At 35.6% G+C, this 18,029-nt stretch overlaps 1 protein-coding gene across 2 annotated transcripts in view; it reads right to left on the bottom strand.

Annotated features, from left to right (window-relative positions):
- Positions 1–771: 771 nt before the first annotated feature.
- Positions 772–18,029, bottom strand: part of LOC121428597 (ubiquitin carboxyl-terminal hydrolase 20-like) — a 42,818-nt gene continuing 25,560 nt past the window's right edge. For both annotated transcript variants that reach the window (XM_041625354.1, XM_041625352.1), the window contains exons 19-25: positions 17,578–17,641; positions 16,740–16,845; positions 15,955–16,036; positions 14,066–14,174; positions 10,183–10,288; positions 9,823–9,891; positions 772–4,421 (exon numbers count right to left, since the gene is read on the bottom strand). In XM_041625354.1, the coding sequence (XP_041481288.1) occupies positions 4,234–4,421; positions 9,823–9,891; positions 10,183–10,288; positions 14,066–14,174; positions 15,955–16,036; positions 16,740–16,845; positions 17,578–17,641 (724 nt within the window). In that variant the 3' untranslated portion in view covers positions 772–4,233. The remainder of the gene's footprint in view (positions 4,422–9,822; positions 9,892–10,182; positions 10,289–14,065; positions 14,175–15,954; positions 16,037–16,739; positions 16,846–17,577; positions 17,642–18,029) is intronic.

Raw genomic sequence — 18,029 nt, 5'->3', positions numbered from 1 at the left:
CAACAATATTTCGTCAACCCATCCATTTTATCAACACGATAAACCATATTTTTCTTGATTTTATTCTTATTTTCAATTTCAAATATGTAAATACTGTAATTGCAGATACAATGTACATTTAATTCAAATTCCAATTCTAACTACCAATGTATAAAACACTACAGAAAAGTGGAATTGATTTTTTTTTCAAATGGTGTATATTCACTTTACATTTCTTGTTTAATTAGAAGTTGTACTTCAAAATCGTCCACAACAAGAATACATGGATAGCTTGTCTAAACAAAGAATTATAATACTCAAATTTTTAGAGATGAAAGTAATTCAGTTGTCACTTGGAAGGCCAAATGTGAATTATCCAACCTATCAACACATATCTGCAAATTATATAAAAAAGAGGTTTTGAAATATAAGCTATAATAATGCTACTTATAACTTTCCTAATTTTGAACTGAATGATGATCCTAAGCACTGTTTAAAGACATTGAAATTTGTGAGATATTTCCTATTTCTGAGCAAGCGCCATGAAGGCCCAGCAGAGGCAGATACCAATGCTGTATAAGACCCCGTCATCATCATGGTCATAATGTATAAATCTATATCAACACCTTTCCAAAGCCCACGAGGCGCTCCTGAAAACCCAGGTCACATTAAAAGTTGAATAAAACATGACTTCAAATGTAATTTCATGTGATCAAATGAAATGTTTTTTAGATCAATCAAATTCGATTATGTTGAGACAAAAATAAACACACAGCACACTTTACAAGATGATTATAGCACAGAACCACATGTCTTTGTAGCTTTTAATAAAATCAATAAATAATTCCATCTGTACAAATAATTTGGAATAATGGATAAAAAGTTTAGATTTCATTGACAAAAATCAGGATCACAATTCGATATTACAGACTTAAAATACTTTTTTTAAAATAACAAATTTGTTATCATAGATAGATTGGAGCATTTGCTGAACTGTGAAACACATTGGCCTATATTGGAATAAATAGAAGGAAAAACATGTAAAAAGCTATTAAAAGAAATCCATACATAGTAATAAATTCGAAAGTGACAAAAACATTTTCACATATCGGAAACAAAATATTGGTGAAGTTTAAATGTGAAAAACTTTTCCAAAGTAACACAGCTGCAGACCATTTGATGAGTGGCAATGGGCAGTGTAAATCAATAAATCTATAAGAAATCATTATGGATCGGTAAGTGTAAAATATGTGAGAGAGAAAGAGACAAGGGGGGGGGGGGAAGAAAGGGAGTGTTGGGGCAGGGAAATCGGAAATCAATTTCAAAAAATGACCCACCTTCTATAACATTTTACATATGGATTGCTTGATAATTGTGAGGAGAAACATAAATATATACTTCATGAAATTAAAAACTAAATTAGTTCGTAACATTTATCACTTTTGTTCATACTGTACATCTCGGCAGTCCTAAAGAGTGCAGAGTGACACATATACATCATGCAAAACATTAAATATGGCACAATGATTGAATGGTAAGACACACAGAGGCCTCACAACTTAAACCAAGAAATCATCGATGTGTGATCATTGTCACATTCATCAAAAAACAGAGCCCCTTTTACACTTGGTTGTCAAGAGGTTTTAGCGACTTTTTACGTTATGTTACTAACTCACAGTACACATTACAGAACATAGTCGAATGACCATATGTGAATGGCCCACACCAATAAACTTTGAGAATGTGTATAGGTCAACATACAGCTAACAAGATATAGTCACAATGAGTATACAATTTTGTTACAAAACAAATGTTTGATAAACAAGTATATCAACAAATCACATACTTGAACTAAGAAACTTTCTTTTCAAAGCTTTGTAGGGTGCTTTGAGTTTTTATTCATAAAAACATATTAAAATCCTGACTAACTTAAAGAATATATATATATTTCTTCAGCATATTATCATGTGTTTGAATACAGGATTATGGATTCTCATATTCAGGGGAGTGTTTCATGCACAGACCTGGCAGTGATTTTCATTGACTCACAACCAATCAGATGCAAGGATTTCAGTAGCTTAAAACAATAGCCAGCAAAAATCACTGACCATTTGTTTCATGAACTTTCCCCCGAATTCACTTGTATAAATTCATATAACGCAAAAATTATTCAAGTACATGTAGGATGGGGCTGGGGTGTCCGGACAATTTAAAATGTTTAAGTCTTCTTTTTGTCTTTGAAACACACACACACAAAGAATAAAAATATGGATTCAATAGTTGTAATCTTCTTGAATTTTGTTTTCTATAATAGTGCCAAACATTTCATACTAAAAACTGATGAGACTTAGCTTGTTAACTTTTCTAAATGGCTGTTTAAAACAATTTCTGGGTGTATTATAATCTTGTATCATTACAAACTTATAATTAAATGCTTGAAATTGCATCTAAAATGATGACAGAATGATGAAATCAAGGTCATTATTGAAAAAAAGTAGTTATCTTTATTATTATCGTTAATAATTATAATATTATATTAGAACTGTTTACTAACATATTGCAAACATTTCATGCATACTTTAATTAGCCTGCCAGAGGCCTGTCTGACATAGCAGTAACTTATGGATGCACACTGGACTCCATGGCCCATATTCTCTGAAGTCAGGTATAACTTAGACCATGGTCTAACTCTGTGCTAAAATTATGGGAAGCCAAAAGTGCCAAAATTTTTATTAAGTTGTATGTTTTTTATGTTTACTGTACTCTTTCCTGATTCATCGATGGTGAAGACAATCATCTATTTATACCACACAATCATGAACGATTTGAGAGCCGAAATGACATGAAATATTACATCTCTACTGTTAGTGATTTATGAAACAATTGGCTATCCATACTTAAACCACAACTTTAAACCTGAGTTTAAGTTAAACCCAGCTTAAGAATACGGGCCCAAGTATCAGAAATGAATTTTACCTCATCACTAGCTTAAGACGATAGAAACTTGCATAAATTTGAATCACTTAGTAAATAGGCCAATTGCCATACGATCACAAACAGGGTTTTCCTTTAAATCTCCAGACTTTTGAACTGCATGTTGGTCTATGTAAACAATTTGCACATCATGTTTCATTAATCACAAGTACCTATTTGAAATTTTTAACAGTAATACTAATGAAAAAAAAAATACATCAACAACATTAGAATCAATTGCTGTAATCCATGTAAAACGTCAATGGCCAATGATAGCCACGACTGACAAATAACCAATCAGAATTATTCTCTCCAAACTAACAATTTACTAGTATTCCAAACCTTTATGTTAGAGGGCCCCGAAGGGGAATATAAGGCAAGAATCTTTTTATTATACCTTCATCACTGCATGAAAGAAGCAGATTTCACTGGCACAGATTCAATCATCGAGCCCATTGTTTTTTTTCCGTGCCATTCCCCCACTAGAATAGCGCGACGTTCAGGTATCTACATTCCGGCAAAAACACATCTATTATCCTTTAGCAATCTCTGTAGCTTGACGACCACTATTGGCACTGCTCAAATGAAAGCATACACGTCGTTCACAGGAATCATATTACGAACAACCTTTTTTCAACTCGTGAAGAATTCAACTGGTTTAGAAACATGCTGTTCTCTATATTTATCACGTCAAGGTCTAGTGGTTCTGTCTCGCACCTTTCAAACAGAGGGTCGTGGGCTCGAATAAAAATCCTAGCCATGGCAGGTTTTCCTTCAGCAAGAAATTTATTCTCGCTGTGCTGCACTCGACCCAGGTACGGTGAATGGGTACCCGGCCAGATTACTTCTTTTCATGCACTGAGCACCGGTGATAGTAGCTCAAACTAAAGCCGGGTAATAATAGCAGCGCTTTGTATCCTCAGGCAAAAAGCACTCTATAAGAACCAGCTATTATTATCATTATTATGATTTAGGACACTTCTTAATGGCCACTGTTACCAGTAAGCAACCTCTCTTCCAAAGAATAGGGATATCCAGGAATGATTGCCAGTTTCCACTAAAGAAGACTTGAGATGAATGTTTCTCTCGACACTGTCAGCCAATACTGGGTGGTCCTTCTCAGGGGTCACTGCTACCAGTAGATATTCCATTGCCCATTCCCATAAGTGTTGATCCAGGAACAACTATCAACACCTTCAATTCAGAATGATCTCATTGAGTGAAGATTAAAACAAAATGTAGCTCACAAAATCAAAAGTCAGACAGTCAAGCACGGTGCTTTCAGGACATTTCTTCTCTGGGGCCGCTGCTACCTGTAGGTGCCCCTTCCTCACCCCTACCCCCGACTCCTGTAGAGGGGTGTTCTGCGATGGCAGGAGGGTTGGGTCTTAGGACCACTTCAGGGCCACCATCATAGATTCCATGAAGATATTCCCACATGGCCTCTGAGATCTGACCTGAATCAGCTCCTGTGAAAAAAAAGTCAAACTGAAGATTTGATATTGAGTCCCTAGTTTCCTACCTTCCATCATGCAAACTGTGTTATTTGGTGTTCTTCAGTGGCGTACATTATACAATATGAAAAAAGCAAGTGTAAAAAGTGAAAATCTAATTTAAAAATCCATAACTTTCCATTATATATATATATACACACTGTAAAATGCAGATGAAGCTTGATGAACAACTTTTGCAGTGCAAATACATGTAGGTACATGTATGTTTGGCTGAATATCCTTTAGTGCATGTTTTGTTAAAGTAGATACGAAACATTAGCGCCATCTCGAGTTCTCAACTACTCATTTGCCAGTTTCCTGACCCATAATGCTAGTGTAGTCTAGTAATGTAGATCCACTTGAATGATAACATGCTAATTAATTACTCAACACCTTTATACCGCAATATAGTCTGGTCAGTTAGCGAAATTTTGTGGACACGGTGGACAAAAGCGTGATTTTTTCTCCAGACCTTTGTTTATGTATAAGAATTAAGAATGGGGTATGCTCAAAAAAATCTGGCTGCAGGAACAGTGAAAAAATGGGTGAAAATGTCAGAATTTATGAGTTCAGATTTGTCTGATATATAGACTAGCGCTAGTGCAAAACTCAATGGCAGTGCATTATTTTGCATTGGATTAGTTCTTGAATTCAGACCCTTTTTGAACAGATCTTCTGTTTGTCCTCGCACCTCAATGCACCAAATATCTGAATGAAGATGCTAACCAAGCCGAAGGGTGACGGTGGAGGGGGTTGAATGTTGGTGTGTATGTACATGTTTTGGTCTTGGGGGAAAGGTGTGCAAGACACATTTTTTGCATGTGTTGGAAATTGTGTTGCCATGGTAACAGTGTATTATTGCAAAAAATAAGGTAAAAATCTTGCAGTTAGAACCACTTCCTCTGTTTTTAACCGATTCTCATGAAATTTGGCACACACACATTGGTCTTGAGGTGAAGATGTCTAAGACACACTTTGTGTGTCTTTCAGAAATCTTGTTGCCATGGTAACAACATATTATATGGTGAAAATTGGGGAAAAAACTTACAATTCAAACTGCTTCATCAGTTTTCAATCAATTCTCATGAAATTTGGCACACACATTGGTATTGAAGTAAAGATGTACAAGGCACTTTTTGTGTGTTTCCAAAATTGTGTTGCCATGGGAACAACATATCATATGGCAAATTTAGGTAAAAAACTTGCAATTTTAACTACTTCATCAGTTTTGAACCAATTCTCGTGAAATTTGGCTCACACATTGGCCTTGGGGTAAAGATGTGCAAGAACCTTTTTTTTGCATTTGGCAGAGAGTGCATTACCAGGGTAGCCACAAATGATAGCCAGAAATGTAGGAAAACTTATTGTGGATCAAACTTCTTCCCCTGTTTTTAGTCAGTGCTCATAAAAATTGGAAGAAATATTCATCTTAGGGTAAAGATTCATATTAAATTCTAAATGTCTTCTCTGCATTAAAATGTGGGGGGCTTCATTAATATTTCTGGGTTTGGGGGGAAGGGGCAGGATTAGTCCTTTAAATCTGACATCAAAGAAGGTTAAAGGCAGTGGCCATTAGAAACATAAAAATGATAAACACTCTTAAAAAACGCATCCCCTTAAGGGCATATAGGCTGGAGGTACACTGGGTGAATATGAAACCTTCCGCTGAAGCAGAGGAGTTCCAACACTGGCAAGCAAAACAAAATGTGTACCCCTTCTACTTTCAACAGCTGATTTTCCAAACCTTAGTTCCACCTCCCCAAGATGTGCACCCCTTCCCATACCACTTTTAGTTCTACTTCCCCATGCTCAAACCAGTCTACACCTTTGTCCCTCAGGGGTCAATGCATTTTTAAAGCTAGACATTACTCTTTTTTTTGGGGGGTGGGGTCTTTAGAAAATGACCTCATAAAAATTACAGTTAAAGGATTATGACTAGGAACTTAACCCCCCCCCCCGAAAAAATAGGGGGCTGATATACTTTTTAGTAGAAAATGCCCCCCCCCCCTTCAAAGGTAAGAAGAGTCCTTTGCACTTCAGACCATTCATTTGAAGTTTAATGCATTCTGATTTGATAAAAAAAATTGTTTACAGTACCCAATTAACCATTGTTTATTTATATTCTCCTACTCAGTCTTTTATTCATATTCCGTTCCTACTCTTTCTTTTTAACTTTCACATCACTCTTGATTTTGAGCTTCACCATGCCATCTCCTGTTTCCTGTCTCTAAGTATATTTTTTCTGACATATTTTAAAGTGTACCTTTAATCATGCAACTAATTATAGAAATATAAATATATACAAAAATCTCTGCACTTGTTTTAGAAATTCACTTGCAAATTCATGACTCGGTATTAAACATACCATATCCAAAATATACCTATGTGCACAATAGATTTTAGCCTTATATTTTCTTTCATTTATTTTTTTCAGTATATTTCTGTGACAGCCCCTGCTTCATGCTTCAAATAAAACATTGATTAATTGGAGGCTTTAAATATTTGAGGCTTTAAATTAATATGCTGAAGTGTAAAGGATTCCCCCCTTTTTTTTGGGGGGGGGGTTAAGTTCTTAGTCGTTATAATTTCATTTTAATCTTTATGTGGCAATTTTCTAAAGCCCCCCCCCCAATAAAAAATGTAAGGGGTGTTTTTTAAGAGTGTTTAAGTTCCTCATGGTCATGGCCTTTAACCTTCTATATTTTTATGTTCGTTTTATGTTCGTTTATGTTCGTTATGTTCAACATATTTTTATGTTGTCAGTTTTTAAGGACCTTCTCCGCCCCCCCAAAAAACCCTATAAATATTATTGAAGGTGATTAATACCCTGCGCTATTATATGACGTTATAAAGGGGAATCAAACCCAAATAACGCTTGTTTTTAGAGGAAAATGAAAAATCAGACAAGTTTATAGGTCAAAGTTTGAACAATATCGGACAAACCATAACAAAGTTGTGAACATATTAAAGTTATAAACATTGGTAATCACTATACCCATGAAGACTTCAAATTGACCGCATATGTGATGTCATAGTGATGTAAGAAGGCAAGGACCACTCTTCCATGTACTGGAATAATTAATTAGCTAAAATTTCTTTTTTTCAAAAGTTTTACTTCAAATTATATCTTTCTTTCATGAGGACATAAAACATACTACCAGGTTTATATTACGGCCCCAATGGAATAGGGATTTAAGGGGAAGTTCACCCTGAAGAAAACTTTGTTGTAAAAATAGCAGAAAAAATAGTAAAAAATATTGGTGAAGGTTTGAGGAAAATCCGTTAAAGAGTAAGACAGTTATTAGAGTTCAAAATTTTGGATTTGTGACGTCATAAACGAGCAGCTGCCCCATGTGTTATATAATATAAAATGTATGAATTTCAAATTTTGTATGGTTCCTGATGACTTAATTTTGTTTTCTTTTCATGATCGGGTGTGAAATGATTTGTCTATTGATATACAAAAGTTACAGTGAAAACCATTTTCAATTTTCTGAGAAAATGACATTTCATTGATTTTTTACCATTCGCTCTGTAGGAATGCTGCTCGCATATGACGTCAGAAATCAAATAATTGAAATTCTAATAACTTTTTAATTATTCGATGAATTTTTCTCAAACCTTCGGCAATATTTTTTATTATTTTTTCTGCTATTTTTACAATAAACTTTTTGTCAGGGTGAACTTCCCCTTTAGGAGAAAACCAAAAATCCTGATAACTACTAGTCTTATGGGAAAGTTGTCCTTGTGGCCTCACCCCTTGTCATAATTTACTTACCCAGTTGCCAATTTGAATTCTACATACTAGAAGCCTTAGGGATCTTAATTTTAAAGCAGCCATAACTTTATTTTGCTTGTCCGATTTCTTTAAAACTTTCACCATTCTTATTTTTCTCCTTTTCCATGCACACAACATTATGACCAAGGCTTGATTCCCTTTTAATACTGAATATGTAGTTCAAATTGCAAGGTTTTTACCTAAATTTTGCCATATAATATGTTGTTCCCATGGCAACACAATTTTGGAAACACACAAAAAGTGCCTTGTACATCTTTACTTCAATACCAATGTGTGTGCCAAATTTCATGAGAATTGATTGAAAACTGATGAAGCAGTTTGAATTGTAAGTTTTTTCCCCAATTTTCACCATATAATATGTTGTTACCATGGCAACAAGATTTCTGAAAGACACACAAAGTGTGTCTTAGACATCTTCACCTCAAGACCAATGTGTGTGTGCCAAATTTCATGAGAATCGGTTAAAAACAGAGGAAGTGGTTCTAACTGCAAGATTTTTACCTTATTTTTTGCAATAATACACTGTTACCATGGCAACACAATTTCCAACACATGCAAAAAATGTGTCTTGCACACCTTTCCCCCAAGACCAAATCATGTACATACACACCAACATTGAACCCCCTCCACCGTCACCCTTCGGCTTGGTTAGCATCTTCATTCAGATATTTGGTGCATTGAGATGCGAGGACAAACAGAAGATCTGTTCAAAAAGGGTCTGAATTCAAGAACTAATCCAATGCAAAATAATGCACTGCTATTGAGTTTTGCACTAGCGCTAGTCTATATATCAGACAAATCTGAACTCATAAATTCTGACATTTTCACCCATTTTTTCACTGTTCCTGCAGCCAGATTTTTTGGAGCATACCCCATTCTTAATTCTTATATATAAACAAAGGTCTGGAGAAAAAATCATGCTTTTGTCCACCGTGTCCACAAGTAGGGCATTTTTGACGCTAACAGACCAGACTAATAATCATGTTAAAAACAAAAAAAGATATATATAGGTTCAATTGATGTATTTTTCAACACATTAACTGGTATGGATTCCATTTTTTTAAGCTTTTGATGAAATTTGTAAAACGAATGGTAACTGCATTGCATCAGTCAGTCAATGCAAACAACATTTTTCACTTGCATTCATTAATTTAGGATAACAAATGGCTATTCAAAGTGGCTAAGAGAGGTGTCATTGAGGTGGATTATGCTGGCCTTACTTGCAATAATTAAAAAAAAAATGCCGGGAATCTATACCTGTTGTATGTAACATTAATTTAACATCAGTAATCAATATACCAGATTAGTCGAATTTGATATGTTTACGCTACTTAGGGTATCGAATTAGGCGTTAATTCCACTGAGGGTGGCTTTTCTCATGGGTTACGCCATTTAGGGTTGCAAATTTAGTTAATGTAGTCACGCCGCTTATGGTGCATTTCTGAAGTTGTCGGACACGGGTTGGTAGCAGTCTATGTGGAGAGTGTCCTCCCCCAGGATTGAATACACTAAACAAATTGTGAAAAGAACACCTGGATATTGAGTCTGTTTATTTCAGCAGATGTGTGATTAACCTACCTTGTTTTAAAGTTGTGTAGCCACTCTTTGTCACTGCGATAAGTTTATTGTCGATCGGGCCGGGAGGTTCTAGTTTAAATGAGACAAGTATGTTAATTAGAATCAAGACCATGGATTTAGAAAGTGAAAGACAGTGGGTAAAAATAAAATGGTCAGACAAAATAATCCCCCAGACACAATGAAATGGCCATTGTTTACATAAATTTATCATTTTTATGGCCTGGACATAACTGCAGAATTTGATTTTCGGTTTATGACTGAAAATTAACATTCCAAGAGACATTTTGTCAATCTCCTTGAGAATAAATTTGAAGATGGCCTTGAGTATGTCATGCTGAATGTTTGACCTCGAGGACTCACCGGCTTGCTTGGCTTTGACAAATGCTTCCCATTGCTTGAACCACGCCAGGCTGATGCAGTAGACGGAGGTGTTGGTGGACTCGTCCTGTTGAAACTCTTCATTCATCTGAGGATGGATGAAAAAGATGAAAATCCATAATTTATTGTTCGAAATAGACATGAAATGAAATACTCTGAAAATTTGCTTTGCCCAATTTATCATGGGCCCAGCAGCTGCTGTGCAGCACCAGATCGACGAAGCTCTATCCCTTTAATCTTTGAACGCCAAACAGGGTAGCATCAACTCCCATCTTCTAATGTCTTTGGGTCTGACGCGGTCGGGGTTTGAACCCCTGACCTCCTGATCATGAGACGGACGCTCTACCAACTGAGCCAACACTACGGGATGGATAGAGAAATGGACATTTACAGGCTGAATCAACCTCGAATGTGTAATTTCATGAAATATATAGTTTGATCCCCAAACATTTTGGAACCTTGTGAAATGATTTATTGGTTTGCATGTTCATAAACAAAATATAAAGTGCTTTCAATTATCATGGCTTGAGTGTTTGTGAATGAAACCAAAAATGTTTGAGTATTGCATGGATTGGTGTAAGACAACTTGTCAAAAAGTCTACACCCATCCTCTAGAAGAAATCCACAATAAAGGCACAATGCATCTTTTCATAATAATAATCATAATAATAACTTAGATTTATATAGCGCTTTTCATAAAATCATATTAAAGTGCTTTACAATGTACAACATATGAAATGTACAAACAAAAGTGAAATTAGAAATAATACAACTAAGAAAAAAAAAATATCAAGGACACTGTAAATGGGGCTATGTTGAATATGCTTTCTCATGAGGTACGTCTTTAAATTAGATTGAAACAAAGTGATATTTGGGATACAACGGAGGGAAGCTGAAAGAGTGTTCCAAAGACGTGGGGCAGAGCTTGAAAAGGACCTATCACCAAAAAGTTTATTTTTTTATTTTTTGACTCTTAAGAAATTTTGATTCGCAGAACGAAGGGACCTACTGGGAGTATATGCCTGGATTAATTCGGAGAGATATTTTGGAGCATGTCCATGAAGAGATTTTACTGTTAGGAGTAGAATTTTGAATTGTATACGAAATTCAATGGGGAGCCAGTGCAATGGTTCATAGCTGCTTCCTTGTATGCTCCATGATATTGTCCATGATGAAGAGTGAGGACTGGTAATGAATGGCCACTTGCGGCATTCCTCAGGGAATGATGCAGCTTTGCCTAATGTTCCAATTTCATCTTGTACATTACACTCACATATTTCTTATGAAAAGTTTGAGTGGAAAAACAATTTCTACTTGGTAATTTGGTGACATGATATTTTGAATGAATTATCTCACTCCTAAGTAGAGTCAGTCAATTTCTACTCGGTAATTGTATAAAGATGTCAATACTTGTCTTCATTCACATATTGACTATTAAATGGCAATTCTCTGTAGAGTTAGGGATGTCACAACAAAAAGGTACAATAAGCATCTAAATTTGCTTTTTCTTACATAAAAGATCTTTTAAATAGCCCATTGCCTGTTTTAGTTGACATACTCAACAAATTATGAGTGTGTCGACTAGGAAAGGCAATGGTCACTCCCCACTATACAGTCACTTTTGTCATTGAAATACAGTGCAAGTCTCCTCTCCATTAACCCTATCTTGGCCGGGGGGGAGGGCCTCAGAGGCCCCCCTCAACGAATCACGCGATATTTTTGCCGTGCAAAATTTTTTGACCGCGCCGCTCACAGACATTTTACTTTCAAGTCTTGCGCAACTTTTGAGACCAATTTTGCGTCACCCGGGTATGTGGTTCCAAAATTACGCAACATTATGTACGTGCATGTCAGACCGAAAATTGCTCAAAACCGTGATTTCGTGTACAGTCAATGCAAATTGTGTTTTCAACCAAAATTCATAAATGTATGATTATTTTTAGTTTTGCTGGTCTAAATGTATTTATTTTATGCTTTTTATGATCACAGAAGAGTCCCCAACAAATTTCATTGAAAAAACAATGAAAAACTAAGATATAAAAAAACAGAGAAATACATAAGAAATTGCAAAAAACAATATAATACATAAGAAAATGAATTGATATCACAATTTTTTTCATGTACACTTGCTAAGGACACCACAAAGAGTTTCTATACCAACAAGTGGAATGCCTCTGGCCGTCTCACCTGCATCACGCGGTTCAATATAGCAGCAGTGCTGACTTTGAATACTACTCTAACTCGCACAAGATGTTCAGTGATACATGGTTACTCTTATGTCCACTTTTTATGAACTAGACCAATAAACTTACAGAGATATGATGGTTATTCAACAAAAAACCCCAACATGGCCAAAGTTCATTGACCTTACATGACCTTTGACCTTGATCATGTGACCTGAAACTGGAACAGGATGTTCAGTGATACTTGATTACTCTTATGTACAAGTTTCATGAATCAGATCCATAAACTTTCAAAGTTATGATGGTAATTCAACAGATACACCCAATTCGGCCAAAGTTCATTGACCTTTGACCTTGGTCATGTGACCTGAAACATGCACAGGATGTTCAGTGATACTTGATTACTCTAATGTCCAAGTTTAATGAACTAGACCAATAAACTTTCAAAGTTATGATGGTAATTCAACAGATACCCCCGATTCGGCAAAAGTTCATTGACCCTAAATGACCTTTGACCTTAATCATGAGACCTGAAACTTGCACAAAATTTTCAGTGATGCTTGATTACTATTGTGTCCAAGTTTCATGAATCAGATCCATAAACTTTCAAAGTTATGATGGGAATTCAACAGATATCCCCAATTCGGCCAAAGTTCATTGACCCTAAATGACCTTTGACCTTGGTCATGTGACGTGAAACTCATGTAGGATGTTCAGTGATACTTGATTAACCTAATGTCCAAGTTTCATGAACTAGGTCCATATATTTTCTAAGTTATGATGACATTTCAAAAACTTAACCTCAGGTTAAGATTTCGATGTTGATTCCTCCAACATGGTCTAAGTTCATTGACCCTAAATGACCTTTGACCTTGGTCATGTGACATGAAACTCTAATAGGATGTTCAGTAATACTTGATTAACCTTATGGCCAAGTTTTATTAACTAGGTCCATATACTTTCTAAGTTATGACGTCATTTCAAAAACTTAACCTCAGGTTAAGATTTGATGTTGACGCCGCCGCCGTCGCCACCGCCGCCGGAAAAGCGGCGCCTATAGTCTCACTTTGCTTCGCAGGTGAGACAAAAATTAGTACATTTGGAGCTTTATTTAGGGAGTTAGAGGAAAAAGTATGATTTCGCATACTAATTACGCATAAATTAGCATAATCACTTAATAGCGATTCGCATGAAATAAATTACTATACAATCTTGTAGATTATGTCCGAGGCAACCCGCGTGCCAATTTTCGGCGCGATCGCACGGTCGATGGCCGAGATCTTAGGGGGGGGCCTGGGAGGCCCCCCCCCCGGCCATAGGTACTCCCAAAATACCCGGGCCTAGATTGGGTTAAGTCAGCTATTATCATTCTTTAATTGCCTTTAATGCTTTAATCCAAAATTGCATTAGCTTTTTAAATGTATAGCCTTTTTAATGCATGTTACTATGGTTTGTTTTTAATGTATCATTTATTGTGCCAACACAAACTTGTAAACGTGAATTTTCCAGCTCTGACTGCCTTTTTTTTTCATGTGCAATTATTATTAACATGTTTGATCATTAATGGAGACCAGTTCTAATAGAATTGCATTGGATTTCTATGCCTATGGCAAAAAAAATTGTTCAAATGTAGGAATTGCTGTTATTGTCTGATAAGTGGTATCCTTGAACGGTAGACTTACTGTGATGAATGTATCCATTTCTTCCTTCCTCCTTCTCTCTAATAACTCCATCTCAGCTTGGCAGACAGAGCATGGGGACAAACGATTGACAGCCGGCCCTCCACCAAACCTGCAATATCACACCAAAGAAAATTACAAAATTGAAATGAACATCTTGAAGAGCATTCTCATTGAAAACAAAATAATACAAGATAATTATGCTATGAAATATTCATATGGACACTTAAAATAAATGATTTAAGCACTGGGGATATCATTATTCATGCTTCTGGCATTCTGCCATTATAAAGCAAAATTATTAAAATAATTACAAGTCACTTAAATCAAAGTGGAAAATTTTCATTAAGTTTTCGCATTTCTGTTATTTTCTTAAAGGATACTCTATCTTGTTGAGGGAGGGGGGATTGATGAAAAACATCCACTGCCCATCTTTGGTGTTTAATCATGTGAGAAAGATGTGCAGAATGTGTCAGGCAGGGAAAAGTTACATTATGCATCTGGACCAAATAAGATTTGTTGCGGTTCTAATTTCTTATAGTTCAATCGCCTGAATATTGAATGATGAATTTGTTTCAGATGAAAATAAATTCTAATTTCATTCCACTATTTTGTAAAAATATGTTAGTAATCCTGATAAACCATCACTATCCACAATACTAATATCAAATTATCAATTTAAATCATTAAACCATTCCTAAACATTATTTAAAGGACAAGTCCACACCAACAAAAAAATTAATATGAATAAAAAGAGAAAAATCCAACAAGAAAAACACAAAATTTCATCAAAATCGGATGTAAAATAAGACAGTTATGATTTTTTAAAGGTTTGCTTGATTTCAAAAAACAAATATATCATATCCCTGTCGGTATGCAAATGAGGAGACTGATGACATCATCGACTCACTATTTCTTTTGTATTTTATTATATGAAATACTGAATATTCTAATTTTTCCTCATTGCCAAGTGAAACAAAGATTAATTCCTCCCTGAACATGTGGAATTAACATTATTTTAATACTATATGGGTCAGTCAAGTTGGCCCTTGTCGTCAAAATTGTAAAAAAATGAAAAATTTTATAATTCAGACAATAAAAAACTAAAGAAATAGTGAGTGACATTATTGACTCTCTCATTTTCATGTCACTAAGTTGTGCAAATAACTGTTGTGTGAAAAATAACTGAAACTTAAAAATGTCATAACTTTGTTATTTTACATCCGATTATTGATGAAATTTTTAGCATTATGATTGTTTTTTTTTCTCCTGATTCAAATCAACATTTTTCTGGGCTGGACTAGACCTGTAAAACTACAATTACTTTCACCACCATTACAACCACTACTAAATAAACCACCACCACTACCACTACTACCACCACTGCCACCATCACCACTACCACTACTACCCATATCTCAACCACCACTACCACTACTACCACTATTACTACTATTACTACTACCACCACCACCACCACTACTACCACTATTACTACTACCACCACCACTACTACCATCACAACCACCACTACCACTGCCACCATCACCACTACCATCACAACCACCACTACCACTGCCACCATCACAACTACTACCACCACCACCACCACTACTACCACTATTACAACTACCACCACCACTACTACCATCACAACCACCACTACCGATGCCACCATCACCACTACCATCACAACCACCACTACCACTGCCACCATCACAACTACTACCACCACCACTACTACCATCACAACCACCACCACCACTACTACCACTATTACTACTACCACCACCACTACTACCATCACAACCACCACTAAAACTGCCGCCATCACCACTACCACTACTATCCATATCTCAACCACCACTACCAAGGCACCACTCTATGCTTACGTTCGGTAGAGATGATCCCACACTGGCTGCGGTATCTTTAGAACTAATTTGTCCACGTAGCTTGCCTTGCTGGGTTGCACTCCTGTAAAATACAAACAAACAATACAAACACATCTAGTTTTCAACTGGAACAGGATGGTGCCTACACAAAGCATATGGGAATAACACGTTTCTGTAATCAACAGGTTAACAACTGCCGGACAATGTTTCTCAAGATTTCTGCTTTACAATTTTACAATAAATGAACCGTTTTATAATCATTTATGGGGGGGGGGGGTGGGTAGAGAAAGACTCTCATGAAGTTTATTTCTAAAAACCAATTCCTTTTATGTCAGTAACATGTTAGTTTTCTGATTAGCTTAAGTTTGACATACATTTTTGGCTGGTCATTTTAGAAAAATGGGGGCTTTAAAGTGTAATGGATAAATATAATTTATTTTCTTTAATTCTATAATAGAATATTCTGCCTTCAGATAGCACTTCATACATCAGACAACATCTCAAATGGCTATACATATCTTGTGGATCAATATGAATACCAAAAAAACTTGCCATTTACCAGGAGAATCTTGAGTTAGAGCTTAATGTCCATTAATTTATATTTGTGATTAGTCCCAAATTAACACAAGATGTGTAGAGTATCCACTAGTCCTTCTACACTTGAATCACTTATGATATTCCTTTAGAGCTTTTTATCAAAACACATAGGACTAAATCACATAATGTTGCCAATTTGCCCCCAAAGGATTAGGAATCAGATTTAAAATTAAATGTTGTAAGATTACCTCCATGTTTACATAGGAAGTCGTGATTGGTGATCGGCCCAGGTTCGGCAAAATTGTTCAGTTTGTTCAGCCATTGGAGAGATACATAGAAGTGAAGAAAGCTTGGCTTTATGACAGAAAAAAATAAAACGAGGTTTAATTCAGAGTACAGGAAAATGAAAATATTCTTATGTTTATCATATCTTTCAGTATTTTATAAAGGACCATAAATCACATATGATCGAACATGATCAAACAGAGAGCCTTTTATCTCATTTCATTTCATTTTCCATTTCATTCATATTCTCTTCTTTTTTTTTAGTCTGATAATATGCATACAACAATTCCCTAATGATTAGGGAATAACATACTTCAAACAAAAATTCAAAGTGCTTTTTTGTAGATGAAATGACAGAGGAAATTCAATGAGGGTAAGAAAAAGGAAACAATATGGGGAATACAGAATATTTCAAAAACATATGCACAACGAAGGTATCATAGGCTTCCTGCTTGAACATACAAAGGAACAATTTTGTCATTATAATTCAAAATATTAAGTTAACACAAAATACTAAAAAAAGTCTAAACCCTGAAATGCCGCCCCCCCAAAAAAAAAAAAAAATTACACTGAGTGAAAATTCAACCTGACCACTGCATGGATTGATCACTGGTATCATTTATTAACAACGACTCACCCATACATGTAGCTCCTACTATTTTCAAGATACCATTCATTTGTTAATACCATTATCATGCATCAGAATTTTTTTTTCTTCAAATCTAAACATTTAACTGTGTTGTAAATGTTCAGTACTTGTCTAAATAGATGCAAGAATGTAGAAAATGGGGGGAAACCAACCTCTTCTTGTTCGAATAAGTCAATTACTTTCTGTCTCTCTCTTATGGCTTCTTCAGATGTCTTTCTGGAATGATAAACAACAAAAATATTGATGTCAATAGATGGATAGAGATAGATAAAAAAACAAGTGGAATGCCTCTGGCCGTCTCACCTGCATCACACGGTTCAATTTAGCAGCAGTGCTGACTTTGAATACAACTCTAACTCGCACAAGATGTTCAGTGATACATGGTTACACTTATGTCCACTTTTTATGAACTAGACCAATAAACTTACAGAGATATGATGGTTATTCAACAAAAAACCCCAACATGGCCAAAGTTCATTGACCTTACATGACCTTTGACCTTGATCATGTGATCTGAAACTCGCACAGGATGTTCAGTGATACTTGATTACTCTTATGTACAAGTTTCATGAATCAGATCCATAAACTTTCAAAGTTATGATGG

This window comes from Lytechinus variegatus, chromosome 15 (assembly GCF_018143015.1).
Source record: "Lytechinus variegatus isolate NC3 chromosome 15, Lvar_3.0, whole genome shotgun sequence".
NCBI classification, from domain to species: Eukaryota; Metazoa; Echinodermata; class Echinoidea; order Temnopleuroida; family Toxopneustidae; genus Lytechinus; species Lytechinus variegatus.
The sequence above is the reverse complement of the archived record's forward strand: the minus strand, read 5'-3'. Positions and strand labels throughout refer to the sequence as shown.